Below are 27725 nucleotides of genomic sequence, written 5' to 3'. Positions count from 1 at the left end.
TCTAATGGGTAACTATAGGAAAAATATATTGCTAATGATTTTCTTAGCTATTTGCTGAGTGGACAACAAAGGAACAGTACTGCATAAAGTCATTGTTGCGCTCTTTGTCCTGATCTGAGCATTAAGCTGACTGCACTGTCTGAAGAGGTAGAGCCCTAATTTGCTCACAACACTTATCTTTCTCTTCCAGTGCTGCTGTGCAGGGATTTACAAGAAGCTTAAATAAATACAGATTAGGGAGCTTGTACTGGTTGCATAAAAAAAAGCAAGTGATGTTTAACTGGATTCAAAGTTTTTTCTATCTGTTTCAGTTTTGCTATACATTTGTATTGTGGACCTAACATATTATATATTTCCCATTGTTTCCAGGCATACTAAAATAATAGGTTGAATTACTATTTAATTTAAGGTTTGGTTCACACTTAAGTGTTCCATTGCAGTGTGTTATAGGTTTAGAACAGAGGTATGTTAAAACCCTGTAGCACAAATACAGATGAAAATATGGACCAGGCCTCAGGAGGCATTTGCTTTAGGCATTGGCCTAGGAAAGCAAAGGGCATAGGCTATGACTTGGATGTAAAATAGTCCTACCTGTCTGAGACCATTTAGTTAAAAAGTAATTTGGGTCATTAATATATCCCTAATGCACTGGCTTTATTATCCATACAATATATCAGCAAAAAAAATGTAGTTATACCTAATAATAGAAAATACTACAAAATAATTACTGAATGAAAACAGGGAGTAAAAAAATGAGAACACAACTTGTCACAGTTTTTTAATTGTGGTGACTAAACATGATGCCTAAACCTGTTCTGAAATTTTAATTATATCTAAAGTGTAGCCAACATTTTTAGCAATTAGCAAAAAGGCAATGGATGGGTCAGTATAATTAAATCATGCTCACCACAACATATTCATCCTCGATGTACAAGTTCATGAAAAGGAGACAAAATATTAGAACTCCAAGGACCGGTATTGCTGAACGTTTTCGGAAACATCTCATTTTATCCAGATATTTAAACAAGTTGTTGAAGGAATAAATGCATATATTACCTAAAAAAAAACATAGATGATAAATATTTATCTTTGTTTCCAAATTTCTTATCATAATGTTAGCAAAAATAAGCAAAACTGTTTTAACAAAAATAAGGAAGACAGCAAGATAGTGAAAAATAAAATATGCATGGACTCATAACTATTATGCCGCGTACACATGACCGGACTTTCCGGCAGAAAAGGTTAGACGGAATCATTCACTCGGATATTCCGATCGTGTGTGGGCTTCATCAGACTTTTTCTTTCGAAAATTCTGATGGACCTAGAAATAGAACATATTTAAATCTTTCCGATGGAATCAATTCCTATCGGGAAAAACTTTCATCTGTATGCTATTCCGACGGACCAAAAACAACGCAAGGGCAGCTATTGGCTACTGGCTATTTAACTTCCTTTTTCTTGTCCTGTCGTACGTCATCACATTCTAAACGATCGTACTTTGGTGTGATCATGTGCAGGCAAGTCCGTTTCAGCGGAACTCCGTCGGAAGAGGTGGGAACATTGTTTTGCAGGAATGAAGTGCAGGCATCTGCAGCAGCTTTCCAAACCCTTCCATCATAATTGAAAACTGAGTTGTTCTGACACTACCTGGAAGTGTCAGAGAGTTCCATTTATCCCCTCACCACTTATTTCTATTGGCTCAACTTTATGATAAACAGCTTCACTGGCCTACAGGAATGTTCAGAGATAGGAAAAGGTCAGCAAGATTTGACATTGTATTAATTGTATGGAACAGGTTGTGTGTACAGGCCCTTGATGGCTCAGACAGCATATTGGATATACTCATCTGTACTTTGACCAAACTTTACATAAACCACAAGCAAAGTTACATTCTTTGGATTTATGCATATAGAATGTTGAGTGACTTTTAAAGTTGGGAATAATAATTCATTTGAATATGAGTAATCAATAGATTAGTGGTAAAAGCAATTTATATTTGGAATATAACCAATCTGTAGATGAGTCATAAAGCTAAAATACCATAAAGATCCAATAAATCTATCCACTTTATTTTGGAAAATCAAATGATTACCACCCTCCATTTTAGGATTCAATATTAGACACATGTGCATTGAAGACATTTTTACTACATTGGTATTTTTATTTGTCCTATGTTAGCCCAATATTAGGAAAAGTGATCACCAAAATGTTCACAAAAACATCTGGTCATCCTACTGACATACTGACATCCTGAAAACGACATGTGAAACCCCAGATGACATAAATAAGATACCTCATGTGATAGTTCACCAACTGTTTAATGTGGAAGCAAAGACCATTGGTATACGATTGGACCATACGAACTTAACCAATGTAAACACAACTCACACAATGGGATCACTGACATCTGAACTAAGTATTACTTCTTCTTTCAGAATAAAATAAATTGGGTCATAACATATTCCCTATAGTTGGCGTTTTTTGGCTACAAAGTGAAGTCTGGAAGAAAGTAACCTATTTAACTTAATATCCATATTCCCATGGCATATATCTGTGTATAGCTTGTTAAATCACAAACTCTAAAATATATTAAGTAACAAATGTTGCAAGCCATTATTAATTCTTCCCTCGAAACATGCTTTGCAAATTGATAAATTTGATCCACATGAGACCAGTTGTGGCCCTTTATGGTTAAACAATTTTAACGGGCCTTAAAGCAGAACTCCAGGATCGGCAAAAAAAATCACCCATTAGTACATCACCCTACACAAAATACTAAACATTTAATGAATTTGTGAAATTCCTTACCATTGAAAAGAAAAGTCTAACTGAAATTTCAGTAAGTCTTCTGTCTAATTCAAAAGATGCCAAAATTTGATCTGCTGAGGAGGAGGTGTTACAGCAATGATTACATCATATCCTCTCCTCTCTCTTTACAGGAAAAGGAACTACATTTTCCATTAACCCTTTGGGAATTGCAGTGAATGTGGGTGGCTACACTAGGCCTGTACATGTTAAATTTTAACTGTCCCACTTCAACATAAATCACACTACTCTTTCTCCAGCCACACTACTCAGCACAACACAGTGAAGTGAAATTAGAAATGTAAAAGCTTGCATATGCAAAATGTTTAGGTCATTCTATGTAGTTTACTTTTATTAAATATTGAAAAACCCTCCTCTAGGTTTTCTGCTACTGGCTGCAGCTGTAATCTTCCCTCCTCTAGCCAGAACAGCAGATAAACATATTGCCCTTACATGCTTTATTCATTCATTACTTAACTGTAAACACATGCCCATAATTATATTTTATAAACACTGTACTCATGTTAGAAATATTCCTCCTCCTGCAGCGTTTCTAATATCATTCAGTGCTTCCCTAGCACATCCCTAGCCGCAACACAGAAAGAGAGCCGTGACATGATGCTTTACATTGGTAACATGAGCAACACAGTAGCATGAAAAAAAAAAGGGCACCGCTACCTTATTAATCAATAACTTAACAATAATGGTGGAAACCTCTAATGTATGGAAATCTCAATAAACTTCAATATTTCCACAATACCGGTTTTTGTGATATGTAACTTCACATATAATACACATCCAACTGAAAATAAGACATACAAAATGAAACCTAGCAGGGATGGTGGGAACCCCTCCTATATATATATTTGCCATACAGTTTAACTTCAAGTGCAATAATTCCAGTGATATGTGATTTCACATGTAATACACATCAAAAGGAGAATAGGACATAAAAATCCCTTAGCAGGGATGGTGGAAAATGTACTTCAAGTGCAATAATTCACATTATAATAGTAACAAGAACATAAAAAATTAAGTGTAGGTAAATAGTGTATGACACCGTGAATTACTGCGCTAAACAAGTGATTAAAAAAGAATAATTGGTCATAGGAATAAAATTAAATATAAATATAAGTGATTACTAACATTCAAGGTTGCTGCTCTCAAAGTGCATGTGCCTTTAAAAATGTGAACAGGATAAGAGCGCTACCATACACTATACTAATACATCAACAAATAAATCATAAAAAACTCATATCAAATATAAAATAACAATATATAAAGTTCATAAACTCCAGTGAACAAATTAATAAATATATAAAGTTCATGTGAATCCAAGGAGGTTAATCAGATGTGCAGTATAAAGTGCCAAGCGCCAAGACAAACATCAGTGCAAAATTCATGCTCCCCTCTGTATGCCCTCTCACTCACCAGAGATCAGTGTTGCCAACCGTCAGTAATTTTACTGGCAGCCAGTAAAAAAATGGTAATTTTCTCCTGCCAGTAAACGCTAGTGACAGGAAAAGGTTGCCAGTAAAAAATATGGCTGTGACGCTCGGCTTGCGCAGTTCTGGTCCAGAGCTTGCCAACACCATCTGAGTGATTACTACATCATGTTTGGGTGGCGCTGGTGGGGGGCGTGTCTGGGGGAAGCGGTGCCTGAGCTTGCGGTGTGATGTCATGGTGCAAGGGAGCCGAGCAGAGCGGCCGGAGCCTTGTGTGTGGGTCTGCAGGATGGGAGCAAGGCAAGCTGGGAATGGAGCTGTCAGTGCTGTTTGGACTGAAGTGGACTGAAGGGACCACTTGGTGTGAAGAGAGACTGTCACTGTGACTCAGGAGGGGACATGTCATTGAGGTGTCATCATTATCTATACTGCTGCACACTGCTGTCGGTGTCACTGTGAGAGTCAATTTCATGTGTGTGTGCCTATTCTAATTTCTCATTAGAGTCCTCTCCCTGACAAACTTACTTAGTGTGTCAAAAATAAAGTAAGAAATTTGTTTTTTGCCTTAATAGCTACCTTAAATCACATTGCTAATTGCATATTGTACATATTTGTACCCTAAATACTGAAATGTGCAATTTTTTTTTTAACTTTTGGAAATGCCAGTAAAAATGTGGCTGTGCCAGTAATCTTTGGGTGTCATGTCAGTAAATTTCAGTCTGGTAACACTGCCAGAGATCCTGGACTGCCATAACAGAAGTCGGATGCTCTTTGAGAGGGTGGCTGGGCTTAGTAGTCCCGCTGGCTGTATCACTGCGGCTTGCATTGTCCTCACTGAGCCATCAGAAATCCCATTGAGAAGTGTGCAAACGTTATGAGGACTGCTGGGATCTGTGGTCCCACAGGCTGTAACTCCAGCTACAAAAGGTGTTGTCCTCAACAAACCTCCAGGGATGGGTACAGATGGCAAAATAAACTATATAGCGTAATTATGTATATTTATTGAATAAAATTCCACTCATATTAAAACATTAAAAACAATGTAAAACGGAAACCGGAAGTAGCCGGCCGGCTACCATAGGTGACAATAAATAACAATAAATATACATAATTACGCTATATAGCTTCTTTTGCCATCTGTACCCATCCCTGGAGGTTTGTTGAGGACACCTTTTGTAGCTGGAGTTTACAGCCTGTGGGACCACAGAGCCCAGCAGTCCTCATAATGTTTGCACACTTCTCAATGGGATTCCGGGATTTCTGATGGCTCATTGAGGACAACGCAAGCTGCAGTGATACAGCTAGCGGGAATACTGAGCCCAACCACCCTCTCAAAGCGCACCGGACTTCTGTTATGGGAGTCTAGGATCTCTGGTGAGTGAGAGGGCATACAGAGGGGAACACGAATTTTGCACTGATGTTTGTCTTGGCACTTGGCACTTTATACTGCACATCCAATTAAGTTGAAGTTGCACTGGAAAAAACCTCCTTGGATTCACATGAACTTTATATATTTAATAATTTGTTCACTGGAATTTATGGACTTTACCTATTGTTATTTTATATCTGATATGAGTTTTTTATGATTTTTTTGGTGATGTATTAGTATAATGTATGGTAGCGATCTTATGCTGTTCACATATAAAATTAAGTGTAACAATCTAAAAAAAATGCCATAGTGCCATAATGGTGTGAACCTCCCACCTAAAAAATTGTTGCACTTGAAGTTCATTTGTATTGTAGAGGAGTTTCCACCATCTCTGCTAAGTTAAAAAAAATGTATGTCTTATTCTCCTTTTGATATGTATTACATGTGAAATCACCTATCACTGAAATGATTGTACTTGATGTTAATCTGTATGGCAAATATCTATGGGAGGGGTTTCCACCATCTCTGCTAAGTTTAATTTTTTATGATTTATTTTCAGTTTGATGTGTATTATATGAGAAATTACATATCACAGAGACTGGTATTGTGGTAATATTGAAGTTTATTGAGATTAACCTACATTAGAGGCTTCCACCATTATTGTTATGTTATTGATTAGTAAGTTAGAGCTGCACTTTTTTTTCTTTTGTGGCAATAATAAACATCGACATATATCAGTTGTGCCTTGGCTGCTGAGCTCCTCTCACCATCCCTGTACTCAGAGCACTGATAGGCAGCACTGATGAGGCACTGATTGGCAGCACTGATGGGCACTGATTGGCAGCACTGATGGGCACTGATAGCCGGCACTGATGGCAACTGACTGGCAGTACTGATTAGCACTTCTAGGCGGCACTTTTGGCAGCACTGATGGGCACTTATTGGCACTGATAGGTGGCATTGATTGGTAGCACTGATTGGCACTGATTGGCAGCATTGATGGGCACTGATGGGTACTGATTAGCAGAACTGATCTGCAGTATTGATGGGCACTGATTGGCACTGATAGACAGCACTGATGGGCACTGATTGGCAGCACTGATTGGCACTTATTGACATTGATAGGCAGCACTGATGGTCACTGATTGGCAGAACTGATAGGCCAGCAATTATGGGCATGGATAGGCGGTACTGATTGGCATGGATTGGCAGCACGTGTGGGCACTGACAGAGGAGAGGGGAAGTGCCCAAGCAACATGCAGCAGATATTGAGGCTTGCAAAATGTGTGAAACTGTCAGGTAATGTAACTGCTTGCAAGGAGAAGACCAGCTGTCAAAACTCAGCGGCGATGTCAGGGTTGGGTAGGACCGAGCAGCTATAAAACACCAGCCAATGAGTGGGCTGCTTAAGAAAGGGGGCAGCGCCACAGAAACATAGCGGCCCACCCAGTCATCATCCCATTGGCTGGTGTTTGATAACTCCTCGGTCCCGCCAACCCCCGATATCACCACTGAGATTTGATAGCTGGTCTTCTCCCTGGAAGCAGTTACATTACCTGACAGTTTCACACAATGAGCAGCTCTTGCAAGCCACAGTTTCACAGGCAGCCCAGTTACACACCGATGCAGTCTTTCAGAGCAGCCCAGGGGGGCTGTCATTCTTAGGACGCAGTCTGTACCACCTCCATGTGGTCCCGTCTGCCCACTACAGCAAGCAGGAACAAAAGTACATCCCTGCTTGCTGTAAATAGAACTACAAATGGGCTGTGCCAAGACCGGTGGCTGAGGGAATCGGAGGAATAGCAGCCACCGGTCTTACAAACAGGAAATCACTGAGAATTAACGGTTTGATTTAAAAATTAGCAGGCTATTTCAAGGAAACTACTGAGCTAACAAGAGAATGGATGGCATATTCAGTGAAGGTAGGAAATTAGCAAAAACAAGGTAAAAAGATGTCAAAAAGTTTTTGCCCGGAGTTCTCCTTTAAATAAATTGTCCCCTGTGTATATCTCTCTTCATGTGAACAGGGTGGCAACTACTTGCATGGAGGAGGAAAGTCCTTGAAGTGGGCTTACAATCTGCCTTTCGATAAATCCTGTTGGATGCTAAAGGTGCTCATCACACAATAAAACACCATGGGTTTCAGCGCTCCTGTATATTATACTATAATTCATGTGCTGAATTTGGTGTGAAAAGCATTTAGGTAGCATAAAATGTACTTGGATTATGAGGATTTTCTGACATACAGTACATTAGGACTGTGCACAAAAGAATGATCTTACACAGTATTGCTGACAAACAGCAAATCTAGTTACCGCAGAGACCTTTAAACTTTATAGATGGAGTGCAAGATTTTCCACTATTCACAGCTAGTGTCTGTTTTGTTTATTAAGATTAATAGTGCACGTATCCTATATATATATGATTCAAAACAACTATGTTTGGTTCTATAAATTAGATAGCCTTGTCCAAAGTTTGGGCAAATTATAAAAGTTGATCAGTGGGTAGCCCTGTCATCACCCTCCTGCATGCAAACATTTGAAATGAAAGGAGCCAGGTGGAAAATTGTTGGCAGAAAAGAAATGCTACATCCAGTCAGGGTTAATTTACACAGTACGGTGACAAGGGTTTTACTCAATTATAAATCACTTGTCACCACAAAAACACACAAGAAAATATTTACTATAACTGGAGTGTGCAAAATCTGGATCAGCTCTGCACAGAAACCAATCAGGTTTTATTGTCCAAGCTTAATTGAACAAGCTGAAGTTAGTAGCTGATTGGCTACAATGCACAGCTGTACCAGATTCTGAGTGCTCTAGTTTTGGTAAATCTCCCCTACCGAAAACAATTGTTTGCTGTGTGTCCCATTCACACCGCAATGCAGCCGTGAGCTGCGCTGCAGCATGCTGCAAAAAATGAAGGTAAGTGTAACATGTTTTTTATTTAAAGAAAATAAAAAAGAGCCTTTACAACTGTGTGAAAATTCCTCTCCCTTTCTGTTGTGTTATCATAGTAGAATGTCATCATAGTAGAATTTTTTTCTTCTGATGAAGCTTTCAAAAGGTTGTGAGGTGTGCTTTTCTAGAGAAGGAAAGCACATTTGTTTCTAAACATTTGCCAATAAACTAGCACTATAAATAATATATACATGTATTTCATATAAATAAACTTTCAACCTAATCATCGACAAAATTTGATGTATACATTATTTTTAGTGTTGTTTTATTGGTATGTTTAGCACTATTTATCCTGGGGGATACAAGTTTAATCTGGAAACTTTAAAAATTGGGTGGGTGATGAGGGATTAAATAGCAGATCTTTGTGTGGTATTGTTTCTATTCATTGATATAATTTGTAATAAGCAACATTGCAAAATGTGTAAAAAGCAAAGAACTCTGCGCTTAGGTGTAATTGCCATTGCAATTATCATGGCCACTCCCCCTGATGACGTCCGCTGTGACAAAATGCATCAGTCGGGGCCAGCATACGTTTGATGGAATATCAGATCATGCCTATTTTAACTTGCTGCTTTGTGAGTACTTTTAATCCCTTTTAATAAATCTATTTATCTACAATACTACACTATGAGAGTTATCCATTGTCTTTGACTTTTTCAGTGGATGCTGTCTGAGTAATGAAGGCCCTTTTTGAGATCAAGTGATTTCCTTACTGAAGAGATCATTATATGAGCATGTTTAGACAATTCGTCATAGGTCTTGCTTTTTGGTAACCACAAGTGGTGTTCAGGTGAAGGCTTTTTTGCTTTTCTTCTCCTGTTCTTAAGGAAAAAAGGTTTCTGCAGGGGACTTATTACGTGTGCCATTGGAATAACTGTTTGCGTATCCATTGAGGTGGACTGTCGTACACACTTTTTTTATTTTGCACAGTGTTTGAACTCATTTTATACATTTTTTTGATTGATGGAGATTTTATATGTATGTAATATTTATCGTATTTATATATTTATTTGCACATTTGTTTAAATGATTTGTTGCACAAGTTTTTTTCTGAACTTTTTTTGGTGATTTCAGTATTCATTACATATTTGATTACATGTAAATGTAATTAATCCTGAATGCTTTTATTAGTGCTGCACTTTGTTATAAGTAACATTGCACAATGACTATAATTTTGAATGGGGAATAACATTTAGAGATCATTTACAGCCTAATTAAACATTTTAGGATAGATGTAAATCCTATCTGGAAGACAGACAGTTAGCTAAAACACTGTATCAAACAATATTCTTCTTTAAAGAAAAATACACTACCCTTTTCTTTCATCCTTTTGCCCTCCAGACACTTTGCAGCTACTTCCGGTCTACATGCAATAGTCCAAGACAGAGCTTGTAACGATGAGCACGACAGAACATGCCTGCAAAAAACCTATTAGCATTACTACATCTACTGGAAGTACATAAAATGAAGTTTGTGAATAGGGATAAGCTTACAGTTTAGTGTGAACATAAATTTGGACTGAACCTTGCGTTCCAACGATCAAATGATCATTTACTTGTTCTTCAGGAGCCAAACTTCATGTATAATAGATAGTTGTATTATTTCCCACTGTTACTGGTTGTGAATGACACCAGTGGTTGCAGACACTGGCAGTTCCTTAACAGCTAGAGACATCACCCAGCCCTGTTCACTTACATGACCAGGCCATGTAAACAAAGGAGCCAGGAATGGTTAAAAAAAAATAGCATGAGATTTCCCTCCATAATTCATACCAGGCCTTTTAGGTCTGGTATGCATTTTAAGGGGTATGCCATAAAAAAAATTGGATTTAAGGGAGGACTCCACACAAAGGTCAATAAAAAAGCATGAAGTCCCCCCAAAAAATCCATACCAGACTTATCCCAGTATGCAACCTGGCTGGCCAAGAATGTGGGGATGAGCATGTGGCTCACCTCCTTCTGAACTATACAAGGCCACATGCTCTCAACATTGGGGGTATCTTGCTAGGTGGGACCCCATTCTCGCAAAGCACCTTGTCCCAAGGACTTCTTTCCAAGTACCTTGGCCCAGGGGTTGTCTAGAACCCTTATTTAACAATAAGGGGGCCCCATATACCCCCATGTCAATGGGTAAGAGGTACATAGTACCTCTACTTATTAACAAATAAAAGAATATCAATGACAAAATATAGTCATGTCTGAAAATGATCAGTGACATAACTGGGTAGACCCCGTCCTTTTTTTATATCAGCTATCATCTATTAGAGCTGCCATAAGCAGTTGGCTGGGTAAGATAATATTGGCAGACTGTGTTTTTTTTCTTTCAGCGAGTGGTGGGAATTGTGATTGATATTGATCTATATTGTGGGGTGATGTGACTAATAATAAAAGTACATCATGTGGCTTTTTAGGGGGTTTCTCTTTTTTTTTTCTCTTTTTTTCATCTAGTTCATTCAATAAAAGGGAAAAAAGATACATGCTTATATACACAATCCTATACACACATTCGATTCAGAGGAAGGCAAAAAATCTAGCAAAACATGATCCAATTTGCTCAAGCGGGGGAAAAAAATTCCTTCCTGATCCTCCAAGAGGCAATCAGATATTCCCTGGATGAACTTTAGCAATAAATGTTAGTATCCAGTTATATTATGTACATTTAGGAAAGAATTCAGGATTTTTTAAAGCAATCTACTGAGCTGGCCAGAACCAGCTCTTGAGGGAGTCTATTCCACATTCTAACAGTTCTTACTGTATTAGAAGATTAAATCTCCTTTTCTCCAGACGTAAAGAGTGCCCCCTTGTCCTCTGTGATGACCTTAAAGTGAATAACTCAACACCAAGTTCAGTATATGGACCACTTATAAAATTTATACATGTTGACCATATCCCCCCTTAATCTCCTCTTCTCAAGAGAGAATAAATTCAGTTTCTCTAATATTTCCTCATAGCTCAGCTCCTCCATGCCTCTTATCAGTTTGGTTGCCCTTTTCTGTACTTTCCCCAGTTCTCCTATATCCATTTTGGTTCTGGTACCCAAAACTGAACTGCATATTCCCGATGAGGTATTACTAATTATGTGTACAGGGGTAAAATTACATCTCTCTCTCTGGAGTCCATACCTCTCTTAATACAAGAAATAATTTTGCTTGCTTTGGAATGGAGCTTGTATGCTATTATTATTATTATTATTATTATTATTTGCAGCTTATATGCTATTATTAAACTTATGATTTACCAGAACCCCCAGATCCTTCTCCACTATGGATTCCTCTAGTTGTACTCCCCCTACTATGTATGATGCATGCATATTCTTATGCCGCATACACACTACCGGTTTTGCCGTCGGAATAAACTCTGAAGGTTTCTCCGATGGAACTCGGAATTCCACTCAAGTGGTCTTGCCTACATACGGTCAAACCAAAGTCCGACCAAAGTCCGACCATCCAGAACGCGGTGACGTACAGCATGTGCGACGGGACTAGAAAAAGGAAGTACAATAGCGATCGCGCCACCCTTTGGGCTCCTTCTGCTAATCTCATGTTTATCTCGTGTTAGTAGAATTTTGGTGAGAGACGATTCGTGCTTTTCAGCTTTCGTGCTTTTCAGTCCGTTACTGCTCTTCAGTTTGTGCTTGTGGGTTTGTATCTGCTTTTCAGAGCGTGTAGACAGTTCGTATCTGTTTTTTCAGTGTGTTCTTGTCTGCTCATTTCTGATTTTCAGCTCGCTCTTCACAGGCCTTGCTGTTCTTCAGTGCGTTCTGACCAGCCGACCGTTTTGAAGCCATGTTGCGTGTACGTACTCGTCGTAGAGTTCATTCTGTGTGGAGGCTTGGTGTTGGGGTTCATTCTTTGACCCAAGCCCAGTCCATGAACAGGGTGGGGAGGAGTTCATGGACCAAGAATTGGTTGCTCCAGCGTGACCAATTCTCTCATATGCCTTTGCTTCGTGAGATCCAGGAGAATAATCCTGATGATTTCAGGAACTTTCTCAGGATGACGGACCCCATTTTTCACCGTCTGTTGGCTTTGCTGACCCCTTATATTAGCAGGCAGGATACCTGCAAGCCATCACTCCAGGGCAGAGGCTAGTCACCACGTTGCAGTACTTGGCGACTGGGAGAAGCCTGCAGGACCTCAAGTTCTCGACAGGCATCTCCCCCAGGCTCTGGGGATCATTATCCCAGAGACCTGTTCTGCTATTATTCAGGTCCTGCAGAAGGACTATATTAAGGTAAGTTTTGTCCTTTAACATCACATTCTATTGTATTTAATGTTTGCTAATGTTTTGTATTTCTTTCATCATTCCCTAATTACCATGATCGTAATATGCTGTGAATGTCCCCTTTGTGCCCATGCATGCTGTAATATTTTAATGCTCCTTTTTTGGCCTACATGCATATTTTCCTTCACTAACCTCCCCAGCATGCTATCTTGGGCCCATATACACCTATAGCCTAGTCACTTAACAATGTATTTTGTCAGCTCCATTGTAGTGCTTTACCTCAAACACCCCCTAAAATCTGTACAAATGTTATTGTTGTCCTTAAATTCAGGCAAAGAGCCAGAGGCTTTTTTTTGGGGGGGGGGGGGCAAACTCATCTCAAACCCTACTCCCCCTTTTACAATGGGCCATCAGAGGAGGGGATTAATCTGATAAGTGGCCCTTATACTCCTTAAAATAAATGTTATACTGATGTTGGCCAAGAATGTTTGTATCTAATCTGCTTGCAATGTTGTGTGCAAAAGTACTAATATTTTTTTTTCTGGTTTGTCTCCACAGTTTCCTTCAATGCCGCAGGAATGGCAGACTGTGGCCTCCCATTTTTCCGACTGTTGGGACTTTCCCAACTGTGAAGGGGCTATAGATGGGAAGCACATCCACATCGTGCCACCAACCCATTTGGGGTCATACTATTTTAACTATAAGGGGTTTCATAGTATTGTGTTAATGGCGGTGGTGTCGGCACAATATGAGTTCCTCTATGTGGACATGGGGAAGAATGGCCAGATGTCGGATGGAGGAGCCCAGACGGAGTTTGCACAACGGCTCCAGAGTGGTGGCCTGGGATTGCCACCTGATGCGGACAACGTTGATGGACTCCTGTTTGTCTTTCTTGCTGATGAAGCGTTCAGTCTGGGTGAGCACCTGATGAGGCCATTCCCCCAGAGGACCCTCACCCCGGTGAGGAGGGTTTTTAACTACCAGCTGGCCAGAGCCAGAAGAGTCATGGAGAATGCCTTCGGGATAATGGCCAGCCGGTTCTGCCTGTTTCTGACAGCCATACACGTGTCAGACACTCACCTGTTTGGGTGACAATCTCACCCAATTCCTCCACCTCTCCTTCCTGCAGATCCTCGGGGGGATCTTGGGCTAATTTCCCCTTCTTGGTGATGTGGGGGGTCCCTGGTGTCCTCTGTGTGTTGTCCTCTGAGTCTTTTCTCCCCTATGAGAATGAAACAAAAGGTATACTTAGCACACAGATATTTGAGTCCAGAAATAGGAATATGAAACATTGCTGGGAAGTGGGGTACAATTGTCTGTTTTGGGCACAGTTCTAAGATGAAGACATGATTTTTTACCTTACCAAAAGCTGGAATACCTTTTTGTGACAATTTTCACACATGGAGACACCCCAAGTATCCACTGGAGCACCTGTGTGGGACACCTTAAAAAGTTTGTTCTTGTGTCCCACACTAGTACTCCTGAGTCCAGATGTGTAAACAGCTGCTGAGTGTCCTCTCCTACATTACACTGAATCAAGCTTGCATTTCATTCTAGTTACAAACAAATCTAGACAGCAATGTACAAAACTTAATTTTATACAAGTAGGCATGACCAAATGTATTTAACTTGTATCTGCCCAAAACATTGTATTTAATGAGCGAACTATGTTTCCTACGACTGATTACTGTGCCCACGAACATGAAATTCGCCATTTTAAAATGTACAACAGTAAAGAAAAGCGCATGGCGCAGCATGCAAGTAATAATAATGATAGGAACACAAGTACTTACTTTTTAGAAGCACTCTCTTTATTCTTCTATACTGATCCAGCTCCTTGGAGCGTCGTACCCCAAAATTCTGCCGCAGACTCTTGATAACTTTCGTCATGATCTTGACCTTTCACAAATCAGGGTTTAGGTACAGTCCATGTTTCCCATCATAGTCGTTCCTCCGCAAGATATACACCATCTCCACCATCTCTTCAAAGGCCATATTGGAGGCCTTAAATCTCCTCCTCCGGGATCGTGTCGTTTCAGGCTCCGGGCTTTCCTCCTCCTCGTTACTGGAATAATTTCCACACACCTGCTCTTTATCCACCATGTTGCTCCTACTGTGCACGGAAGAGAGAAGGGACGGGGAATCTTAGAGAAAGAACATCAGAGGCGGGCGGAGTTTTACGCATGCGCAGTCTATATCAAGCTAACACGCATGTGTCATACCTACGATCTGTGTATGGAGGAAAGACGAACGGAAGTGGTGAGCGTCCTAAACGAAGATAAATTTTGAACTTGGCCCATCACAGTGGCCTAATCTGCTTCAGGATTGAGGCCTATATTGGGATATGATAATGAGAGTTTAGAATGACATTAGTGTTTTTATCTTGTGTTGTGTGATTAATTATCATATTGTATCATATTATGAATAGTCCACTGTATAAAGATGATTTCCAGATGTCAAACTGACACACGATGCACTCAAGAGTCATGGTTGAGAAAAATATAACCTCCACCTCTACACACACTGCCACTTGCCGACTCCAAATGATCTCCTATTACAGGAGATCAGACACGCTTGTGGCTTAATACCCAGCCTGGGCCTTTAAGAAATGGAGCGATAATCACAGCTTCTTCCCAGGTATTATCCTTCAAAGGCACGTGTTGCCAGTTGATCCCCATAAAGAAATAAAAGCTTCCATAGTGTAAAATCTTAAGTGATTTTATTAGATAAAGAAAAGTTTTGCACTTACAATTAAAATGATAAAAAGATGCAGTATAAACAAGCCGGCCGGCTCTCGATTGCAGCCCGTCACTCCGGGACCTGCGTGAACGTTGTGACGTCTGGGAGAGGTGCCGGCTGCCTATAACAATTACACTCCTCAGAGCGGATGGAGCCTAGATGGAGGGACATGTGCGTGGACAGATCCACGCTGATCTGAGGGCGGTAAATGTAGGGAGGGGATATATACAGGGGGGTGGGGGTTACACTAGGGAGATTGCACGGGGGGGTTACATTAGGGGGATTACAGGGGGGTTGCATTAGGGGGATTACACAGGGGAGGTTACATTAGGGGGATTGCACGGGGGGGGTTACATTGGGGGATTACACAGGGGAGGGTTACATTAGGGGGATTACACTGGGGGGTTACATTAGGGGGATTACAGGGGGGTTGCATTAGGGGGATTACACAGGGGAGGTTACATTTGGGGGATTGCACGAGGGGTTACATTGGGGGGATTACACAGGGGAGGGTTACATTAAGGGGATTAAACCGGGGGTTACATTAGGGGGATTACATAGGGGGGTTACATTAGGGGGAATACATGGGGGGGTTTACATTAGGGGGATGAGCTGTGCTGATGCGCTAACCTGCTCAGTGCCGGGGGGGGGGTGACACCAAATTTTACCACACCAGGTGACACCAACCCTAATGGGACCACTGAATGAGAGTAGTTGAGTAAGTATTTAGGCATGGGGGGAGAACAAGTTAAGTTTTTTACCCTAATGTCGAGAATGCACTAAGGTAAAAACCATTTAAACTTTGGAACAATTTTATTATTTTTGCATTGGTTGTTGCAAAACAAAGCCTCAATGCAACCATGTAGCATGCTGTGGGACAACAGTTTCATGTTTAAGATGGGTCACACAACTGCTCTCTCTTCATGAACAGAGTGACTGGTTTTGTTATCCCCACCCCTTATTGTTTCAAGGCAATGCTGATATTATTGGGACCTCCTCTCAGGAGCCAGAAATTTGTTAAAGGATATTTGTCATAGTCCTTCTGTTTTGTCTGTCTTTGATCTTCTGTTTTGCTGGCCACAGTGGTTGGAATTTGACAACTTTGAACTCGGAGATGCTCAGAGTTGTCTCTCTCTGTGCTTCTGGACTCATGTCTCACACTGGATATTGTGGAAAGCATGTTGCCCAATCTCCCTCCACTCTCCATCTCCATCCTAACACCACTCTTGAGTGTCCTGGGATCCCATAGGACACAGATTTGCCCAAGTTCAATGTGGGGTGGGAGGCACATGTTTTCTAAACCTATAGAAGTGAATCACATTTATCTGAAAGTACTGTGCCATTTAAAACAAAAAATGTAGACTAATATAGCAGTCATGAGTTTGTTTACATCCTTTTATTGCTGTGCTTTAATACAATGGCAATAAAATGGTAAAATTGAATGTAACCTCTCTATTTTCTTTTCTTTTGGATGTTTATTTAAAAAAAAAAAATGTTTTCTGTAAATTTGAAAATGTATCATTTTCAAATGCATAAAAGCAATAGATACATTAAACAATCCAGTTAGAGATATGAGTTGTCCTATTCATTTTCTTAGTCATTTTATTTCTGACACAAAATTAAATTTATGACACCAATTGAATCATTACTTTTGTCAGAGTATGCTTTAAAAATGACAGGTTAAACTGCGTACATTGCAAAAAAAAACATAGTGCAAGCTTTTTTTTTACATTCTTCCTTGGCTGTTTTTTTTTTCTTGAATTAATTCCTTTATTGATCAAGACACTAGCTGGAGTGCTCAATGGCAAACTTTGATGAAAAACTCATTTTAGAAAGAGATTAATAATGTGACTAGTAAAAACCAATTTTCTCACATTTAATCTCCTAATTTATTTTACATTATTTCCCTGGGGTATTCTGAACTTCACAAATACATGACTTGGTGCAAATAATCAATTATTCTGGAAGAAGCTCATAAAGGTGTTTCTTGATATATAGGAGACCTCAAGCTTTCTAAATAGATTTTTCTACAACCCTCAAATATATTAAAGCAAGGTCATTAAAACAGAATGTTGACTTTTTAATTCATAGGAAAACCACTTCATATTATATGGGAAATGTCTCAGATAATGTATACAGCTCTATACGTTCTAAAATCTCATCACAATATTGTAGTGTTATACAGAAGATTTGAAGTATTTAACCAACTTTTTTGTTTTCTTATAGCAAACTGATTTAAAACAATATGTCAACAATAGAAAATAATATAAAAATTTGAACTCCAGGCACGCAGGTAAGGTTAGGCGTGGAAATGCCATTATGTGACCTATATTGTCTGTCAAATGGTTTGTAATTCTATCCTTACAGTTGTACAATTCATACACGTCTCCAACACGGTACAGCCAGGAGGGTGACATCACATTTTCTGATGGAGAATACAGTTGTGCCACCTTGCAGCTTGCTGATTGGATAATAAAGGGACACACTGATAAGTCATCAGCTTATTTTCTCCCTTTGTCAGCATATGGCTCTGCAAGGGATGACTGAAGTCTGCAAGGCATATTCGGGAATATATATATATATATATATATATATATATATATATATATGTATATATATATATATACATATATATATATATATATATATATACACACATATATATATATATATATATATATATATATATATATATATATATATATATATATATATATATATATATATATATATATATATATATATATATATATATATATATATATATATATATATATATAACTTTTCAAAGTAGAGGAAAGCCGCACCCAGTCTTTAATTAGTGCAATGCAATCTGGTCATCCCACTGACCAAAAATAAGAAAAAGTCCAGATCCAGAGTATTAGGCTACTAATGGGCTGGGAGGGGTATATTGGTTAGATCTAACCAATCGATCCCTTAGAGTTCCACCTTTTCTGTATGAGGATAAGGGGGAGCTTGGACTAATATTCGGATAGTTCTCTCTTAATAACCCCAATGTTTCTTAAGGATATTATGGATACAAAGTAAATATGGATGATACTGTGACACAAATGGAATTCTCTTATCATTTCTATATAAAAAATGGGAGAACAAAGGCGGGACTTTGCATGAAGCACACGGAGGCAGGAAAAATTCATTTAACATAAAACCATTTTTCATTTTGATTTCAAATTGTCATGGAATTTTTATTTATTTAACTCATTGCATTATGCCCAATATCAAGGTATATACAATTCATGAGGACCACATAATTCATTTTCATTTTTACTTCAACAAGGAGTTAATACATGTTGAGCAGAAACACAGAATAATTGATGCATGATTATACACATAGTAAAGAATACCTATTACAGATCATTGACGCACTAAAGCATAGCTTGAAACAGGTAAAGGAAGAAAATCATTATATACAAAAGAGAAAATACCTGTTACAGGTTATTAACACATTAAAGCGTAGCTTAAAACAGGTAAAAGAGGAAATAGTTATACACATAATAGGGTATTCCTGTTACAGGTTATTAACGCATTAAAGCGTAGCTTAAAACAGGTAAGGAAATAAAAAACATGAAATAGGAACGACCATAGAGAATTCATGAATATATACACAACTCGGTAGTTCTTAGCTCTACGCGTTTCGTGGCCTTATAGCCACTCGTCAGGAGCAATACCGTGTATGTAATCTAGGATAAGAAAAAAGTCATAATGAGATCTGTTCTAGAGGGATCATGTGGGAAAATATACAATATGGGAGAACCCCCCACATGGCTATTCAACCCACATACTTACTGGTGAATCTGCGCAATGGTAGCATGGCCATGGAGAGTCCCAAACCAGCCAGAAGCGACCCCGCCGGGAGCCGAGGGGCCGTGAAGGGCGCCAGCAACCCAACAGGCTGCACCCCGAGTTGGCCAAGTGTAGAATAGCACCAAAGGAGGTTGTGTGGGGTGACCCCAAAAGTGGGGAGCCTATGTAAAAAATGAAAAAAAAAAAAATTATATATATATATATATATATATATATATATATATATATATATATATATATATATTATAATAAAAAGAAAATGAAAAGTGAAATGTGGGTAGTGTGAAAATAAATATGGAAAGTGGGTGCAAGAGTGAAGGACAAGTGTCAGGGAATAAAGGGTAAAAAGGATGAAAAGATGAAGGGATAAAAAAGCAATAGTGAGTGAAATGGAAAGAAGTTTGATTACCTATGGAGAAGTGAGAGAGAGATAAAATCTCATGATGCATGATGTCAAGCGGAAAATTGGATCTGTGTAGGGGGCCCAACAAGGGGGGAAGCCTATATAGGAAGCACCGCCACTAACCACGCCCCCAACGTCACATTGCGGCACATGTGAGGAGGGAAGGAGGGCAAAACCGCGCCAGGCAGCCAAGCCAGCAAGGCTATCTAGCAGGAAGCGCCCACGCCAATCCCGTCCAACGTGCCGCCAGGGGGATGTGCGGTGTCCTTGTGACTTCCGCTTCCCCGGCTGAGTGCATATATACGTGTATATTCATGAAATCTCTATGGTCGTTCCTATTTCATGTTTTTTATTTCCTTACCTGTTTTAAGCTACGCTTTAATGCGTTAATAACCTGTAACAGGTATTTTCTCTTTTGTATATAATGAATTTCTTCCTTTACCTGTTTCAAGCTACGCTTTAGTGCGTCAATGATCTGTAATAGGTATTCTTTACTATGTGTATAATCATTCATCAATTATTCTGTGTTTCTGCTCAACATGTATTAACTCCTTGTTGAAGTACCAACAAAAATGAATTATGTGGTCCTCATGAATTGTATATACCTTGATATTGGGCATAATGCAATGAGTTAAATAAATAAAAATTCCATGACAATTTGAAATCAAAATTAAAAATGGTTTTATGTTAAATGAATTTTTCATGCCTCCGTGTGCTTCATGCAAAGTCCCGCCTTTGTTCTCCCATTTTTTATGTGCCAAATTGGGATGGAGGAGGGGATTTGAACGACCCCTGTTACCTCATTTAAAGTCCCACTAACTTCTCCTCTTTTTCTCTCTTTATCATTTCTATAGTGATGCCTATTCTCTACTAAATGTATATGTTCCTTTTTAACTAATGAAACTGGATAACCTTGCTTAACAAGCCTGGTTTCCATTTAATTTAATCTTACTTCTCATTGTGGTGGATCACTAATGATTGTTTTAACCCTATGTAGCTGGCTCCTAGGTATTGAATTGAACACCCCTTGGGGGTGAAAACTCTTATGTCCCGTACACGCGGTTATATTTTCTGACAGAAAATGTTCGATAGGAGCCTTTTGTCGGAAATTCCAACCGTGTGTAGGCTCCATCAGACATTTTACATCGGAATTTCCGTCGCACAAAATTTGAGATCTGGTTCTTAAATTTTCCGACAACAAAATCTGTTTGCGTAAACTCCGATCGTGTGTACACAATTCCGATGCACAAAGTGCCACGCATGCTCAGAATAAATTACCAGATGGAAGCGCACGGTCTGGTAAAACTAGTAACTTTTAACGGAGATAGCACATTCGTCACGCTACAATTTTTGAAATCTTCTTCTTTATAATGCTAGAAGAATGAAGATGTTTTGCTGATGATATTCACACAGAGTTTTCACAAACTGATTTCTTTATTATTTCTCATGATCTCATGCACAATATTCATTTTGTTTTTCGTCAGATCTCCATAATAATGTTTCTAATTTTTTTCTTTTTTTTTATCAAGATCTGCATTTTTTTTCTAATGCTCTCCATAATATTATTTCTCGTTTTGTGTGTCAAGTTACCACAGCACCATTATTATCTTGTATTTTTTAACCTCAAGGAGGCTGGTTGGTGTCCCTTGTTAATTTGACATTGTATTTTTGAAATGTACCTGTCTACTCACAAACAAACTGTCCTTTTTGAACGAAGACACATAGCCAAGTATTTTTGAAAGAGAAATAGCCATTTATTCTGGGTCATAACACAATAAAGAGGAAGGCAACGCTGGAGAAACTGGTGAAATTTGCAAAGCCTTTGTAACCCAGGGCACACATCAATTATTTTACAGTCAAAATTGGTGGCCTGCGGAGTCCATATAATAGTGAGCACAATCCGGTCCAGGACTACAAGAGATCAGGAACAGCAGCAGATGACATATCTGTCCCCAGGCTGTGGTCATACAACAGCTTGCATCTTTTGTAAGACCAGACTGAACCCAGGCCATCACTCTCTTGTCTTCCTTACACACTTTCTTTCCAGGCTGTGGCTCTGGTGTTGGAGTTGTGGCAGGAGGTGGAGGAGGAGGAGGAGGACCATGGTTCAACTCACAAATGTGTCTTTGGCTTGTGAGTTCGCCACTCAACCCCTTATTTAGGACTTGTAAGATCACTTCCTCACATAAGAGGCGTTGGCCCTCCTCCATTTCCAGAATTTTGCAGGCTGTCATGCAGGCATAGTCCTCTTGAAGACTGGGGTGGTTTCTGAGGGCCACAGTAGCCTTCAGAAATAGGCCAAGTGCTGCTTCCTCCAGGTTACTCCTCTTCCTGGCGCTTTTTTGTGGAAGGCCGAGGGGAGGGACCTGGGATTTGGGCAAGCTACTGGGCCCGGCCACCTCCTGGCTGCCACTTACCCCCCCCCAACTCCTGGCTGCCACTTTCCACGGCCTCCCCCTGGCTGAGACTTTCCTGTGTATGAAAAAGGGACATAGTTTTATTTTTTGGTTCATCAATCACACACTATTTTCAGCTCATGACTGTTCATGACTGCAAATTGAATGTTAAAAAATAGAAAAGACTATCATTCTGACCCCAGCATTTTTCATTCTTGTCCCAATCATTTGGGGCTACTGTCTATTGATATGTAAAACACTTTGTGAAATCAGAAATTAGTTATCAAAACTGACATATATTTAACATCGTTAATTTGACTACCAGAAATATTTTGAAAAATTCTATACCCAACTCAAGCTGGACTCCTCCACATGTTGCTGCCAGGAAGGCCCAGGTTGGTCGTCGGAAGCCTCAGCTGGGGGGAAGGAAGCCTTGAAGACTGGAGAGTGCTGGCCTGGGTTCCCTCTGGTCTGCCAGAAAATGCAGTCTGTCATAGTACCACAGCCTGGGTACATAAATGTCATCTGCTGCTGCTCCTGATCTCTGAGAATCCTGGACCTTCTTGTGCTCCCTATTATAAGTGCTCCCCATGCCACCAATTTTGGACGTTAAATAACTGATGTCTGCCGTGGGGATCATCGGCTTCACAATCCAAGCAGTTTCTCCAGCGCTGCCTGCCTCTTTGATTATTATAAAACGGGTGGTTCACCTGCCACAGACAGGGCAGCTCCCTGAACATATCAATGAATTTCACTTTATATACACTGCGCGTGTGTGAAACTCTGCCCGCCCCTGACGTTCTTTCTAGTATATTCCCCGCCCCTTCTCTTTCGGCGCAGCGGGAGAGCACATGGCGGAGAGACAACAGGCGCATGCAGAGGACAGCAGCAACAACAAAAGCCTGGAGCCACGAGCGTCCCGATCCCAGAGGATATTGAAGGCCTCAATTATGTCCTTTATAGAGATGGTGGAGATGGTGGACATCTTGAAGAGGGCCGACTATGACGGGAAGTATGGACCTTATCCAAACCCAAATGTGAGAAACACCAAGATCATGACTAAAGTTGTGAAAAGTCTGCACAGGAATTTTGGGAATTTTATGAACAACTTTCATGTTCACACAGGCACAGTAATCGGTCGTAGGAAACATCATTCGTTTACCCACTTATAAGATGTTTTTGGCAGATACAGGTTAACTACATTTGTTCATGCCTATTTGTATTAAATTAAGTTTGTTGTCTAGATGGGTTTGTAACTAGAATGATATGTAAACTCGATTCAGTGTAAGGAGAGGACACTCAGCAGCTGTTTACACATCTGGATACAGGAGCACTAGTGTGGGACACCAGAACAAACTTTTTAGGGTGTCCCACACAGGTGCTCCAGTGGATACTAGGGGTATACATGTCTGATACTTTAACAAAAAAGGGAAGTATTCCAGCTTTAGAAAGGAAATAAAGTGTTCTTCAGCTTGGAACTCTGCCAAAACAGACAATTGTAAGACACTTCCAAGTAATGTTTCATATTCCTATTTCTGCCCACAAATATCTGTGTGCTAAGTATACCTATTTTTTATTCACATAAGAGAGAAAAGACTTGGGACATCTGAGGACACCAGGGACCCCCCACCTCCTAAAGAAGGGGAAATCCCAAAACCAAAGCAGAGGATGTGGAGGGAGAGGTTTATGAAGTGGGCCAGATTGTCACCACAAAAGGTGAGTGCCTGAGACCACAGCTTCAGGTAATAGATGTATGCCTGGATATTTATAATACATGGTGTGTTTTTTTCTTTTAGGTGATGTGGATGTTGTGGAAGAAGAATCTCATTTCCCCAGTGAAAGTGCCCAGATCCTCATCGGGGAGAGAATGGGGTGCAATCATGATTTAGAAAATATAAAGGAAAACATCAATGATGTTCAACAAAAAATGAAGAACATCATTGATGTTTTTGACAGAATATAAAACACACACAAATTGTACCATTTTCTCATGTTTTTTTTCTTTGAAAAAAGTTTTAAAGTATTTTTAAAGCCAAATTTTGAAGATCCACACGGGTGTGTCAACATGTGCTATCTGCCATCACGGGATATCAATGTACACGTTTTGTGGGTGCAATCCCTTCCTCGCAACTCAATTAGGTGAGAGGAAGGGGTTGCACCCCCAAAACACGTCCATTGATCCCCCATGATGGGAGCTAGCACATGTTGACATAAGGCATGGGATCAGGAGGGAAATCCCCAGTATGAATCCCAATTTGTGTGCATCTTCAAAATTTGGCTTTTACAGGGGTGACATCACCCCATCTGATGAAGGCAAGATCAACACAGTTTGGACATACTCATGTCTGATGTGGCCTTCACTTTATCAAAGTTGTGAAGGCAATAAAGTTCCTGAGTTGTGAATATTGTGCTTTGAAACATGCCTGTTTAACCAAAAAAAGGATATTTACAATGTGAAAAAAAATATACACCAAAGATGTTGGTTTGTTCAAAAACCCTTTTCTAACGCACATGTGAATGTGCTTTGAGTAAAATGTTTTCTACTCAACAATGTGTGGCTCCTTATTTCAATGCTCAATAGCAATTTTTGTAGTAAGTTGGTGTTTACAGTGGCAATGGGGGTTATTTACTAAAGGCAAATCCACTTTGCACTACAAATGCAGTTTCAGTGCAGTTTCATGTGCACTTTTGCAGTGCACTTGGAGTGCAAAGTGGATTTTCCTTTAGTAAATAACTCCCACAGTGCTTTCTAATTTACCACAATCACGCTATTTTCATGACTCCACAAAATTCATTCATGGTGCTGAAAATGATGAATATTTTTGTCAGTAATGCATTACATACATTAACAACAAAAACAAGGTGTGTGTAGCAGACCCACAACATAATAATAGTTCGCTGAAGAAGAGATTGTCATCTCATGTATCAAATAAATTACATTTGCACTATTGAAGAAAATGTCCATAAAAGAAAAGCCCACTGGAGAACCTGAGAGACAGCTAAAAGAAACCCAGGCAGTAAATCAAAGGAAATCTTCTTTCAGTTTAAGTTAAAAAATTGTTGATAAAATGTTTCTTAAACAGTTTCTGACATATCAATGGCCCCCCTACCAGCAAAGTACTTGGCATACTTATGTCTTACTTCGCGGGCGCTTTGGGGGGGCAAGCCAGGACAGCCAGCTTCAAACGCTGTCAGGGTTTCTTCTTGATGTCCAGCCCCAGGCCCAACTGAGGCCACATAGTTCATTGAATTTCTCCATAAATAGTTGTGTAGAATGCAGCATGCAAGGATTATATGGTTAAGTTTATATTCCGCCATGTTGATTGGCATAAGTAATAGGCGGAACTGGCTGGCCATTATCTCGAAAGCGCTCTCCACCACTCTTCTGGCTCTGGCCAGACGGTAGTTATAAACCCTCTGGTCCAGGGTGAGAGTCCTCATGGCTTCAAAATGGTCGGCTGGTCAGAACGAACTAACAGAAAGCACTGAAAAACAGAAAGGCCGGAGCTGAAAATCAGAAACGAGTGGACAAGAATGCACTGATTATCAAATACGTAATATAAATACGAACCCACAAGCACAAACTGAAGAGCAGTAATGTTTGGAAAAGTAGGAGGCTAAAAAGCGCGAATCATCTGTCACTAAACTTCTACTAACACAAGATTAGCGGAAGGAGCCCAAAGGATGGCGCACTTGGTATTGAACTTCCTCTTTCTAGTGCCGTCGTACGTGTTGTACGTCACTGCGTTCTTGACGTTCAGAATTTCTGACCAACTTTGTGTGACCGTGTGTATGCAAGACAAGTTTGAGCCAACATCCGTCGGAAAAAAAACATGGATTTTGTTGTCAGAATGTGCGATCGTGTGTGCGCGGCATTATAGTGTAATAATTGATTAGGATCAGTACTTTTTATAAACAGATCACTCTCTATGTTTGTACCATTTATTTTCAGCAATGTGTCCAAAAATGAAATCTCCCTATTTCTATACAAGACATTTAATTTCAGACCTGGGGGGAACTTTTCGGCGGTATCTGTTGGGCATTGAGATTAATAGTGGCAGCAGAGGCCGCCGATCTAGGTGGAGCTAAGGGGGACTAGATGGTGGACATTCAGAATCTAACAGATTGTTTAATTTTCTCTGGGCTCCCCAATATCGCTCCCTTCCCAGCGTCTTGTGACCCTCACTAACAGCAACCACTGCTGCAACAATAGACCATTAATATATATATATATATATATATATATATATATATATATATATATATATATATATATATATATATATATATATATATATATATTTTTTTTTTTGTGTGCCTCACTTACCCTGGGATTATTTCAGGGGAGATTTGCTACTTTTCAGGTTACCCAGTAGAAACCGTTGACTTGTAGCTTTTATTTAAAGTTATGTATTGCACTAACCTTCTCTCATGTTATTAAGTTGTACCTTGGGCCCTCAGTTTAGGGTGGCTCTACATAACATTACAAGATACTGTTTATATCCTGTTTGTTGACTTGCATTTCTTCTAGGTACATGTCTATAGATGAGAATAGGCCACCACCTGCGCCTACTGCGGTTACATGACAAGTGCAGAAGGTTCCCCTACACCCATCTTAATACATTAATACAGCACTTTGTCTCCATACATGAAGTGCTTATCTATTCTCGGGCCGATTGTGCTTTGCTTCGCTCCTTCGCTCCCACCCAGCGGAAGCTTACAGCTCCTGCTGATCTGTCCGGAATCTATTTCCCTTAATTTTTCCTCTTTTTATAGACAAGGCAGCGTGTCTGAGCTCATCTCCGGCTATATTTCTTGTCCTCTTCTATTCTCTCTTACTCTCTTTCATCCTTGCAGTTAGTGTATCTCACCCCCCCTTTTTGTTTTCTTTCTTTCGTTCTTTCTTTCTTTTTTTCTTCTCTTGCTTCCCCTTTTGTTTATCTCCCCGTTATATCGCTCCCTCTCCCTTTCCCCTCGCTTGAAATTACTCTATTATTCTATTGAATCAGTCAGTTATTTTTTCCTACCCTCCCTTCCCCCCCAAGAGTTGAGATCTCCCCTCCAATTGAAACAAGCTACAAGCATTACTCGGCTAAAAATTACCCTCCTCTTAAGTCATGACTAGCCCAAGGCCTATCACCGTGCCCATCTCAATAAAGTTTATTTCGGTAAATGCTAAAGGGTTGAATATACCAGAAAAACGCTCTCAATTTCTTGCAGAATTCCGCAGATTGAGAGCACAAGTAGTTTTGGTTCAGGACACACACTTTAAAGCGGGGTTTCCGGCCGCGAAAAAAAAAAAATTAAAGTCAGCAGCTACAAACACTGTAGCTGCTGACTTTAAATAAGTAGACTTACCTGTCCTAGGTGCCCGCGATGTCGGCCGCCCGAAGCCGCCCCGTCCCTCGGCTCTCGGGTCCCGGCACCGCCACCCTAACTAAGGGAAACAGGCAGTGGAGCCTTGCTGCCAGTTTCCTACTGCGCACTCGTGAGCGGCGCGGCGCTCTGTGAATGGCCCCGTGGTTTTCTGGGAACACACAAAGTTTCTAGAAGGCAAAGG

General features: G+C 40.0%; 1 protein-coding gene across 2 annotated transcripts in view; it reads right to left on the bottom strand.

Annotated features, from left to right (window-relative positions):
- MGAT4C (MGAT4 family member C) overlaps nucleotides 1–27725 on the bottom strand; it is a 290420-nt gene that overhangs the window by 24243 nt on the left and 238452 nt on the right. For both annotated transcript variants that reach the window (XM_073620209.1, XM_073620208.1), the window contains one exon: nucleotides 908–1056. In XM_073620209.1, the coding sequence (XP_073476310.1) occupies nucleotides 908–1006 (99 nt within the window). In that variant the 5' untranslated portion in view covers nucleotides 1007–1056. The remainder of the gene's footprint in view (nucleotides 1–907; nucleotides 1057–27725) is intronic.

Source organism: Aquarana catesbeiana, linkage group LG03, assembly GCF_042186555.1.
Source record: "Aquarana catesbeiana isolate 2022-GZ linkage group LG03, ASM4218655v1, whole genome shotgun sequence".
NCBI lineage: Eukaryota > Metazoa > Chordata > Amphibia > Anura > Ranidae > Aquarana > Aquarana catesbeiana.
The sequence above is the reverse complement of the archived record's forward strand: the minus strand, read 5'-3'. Positions and strand labels throughout refer to the sequence as shown.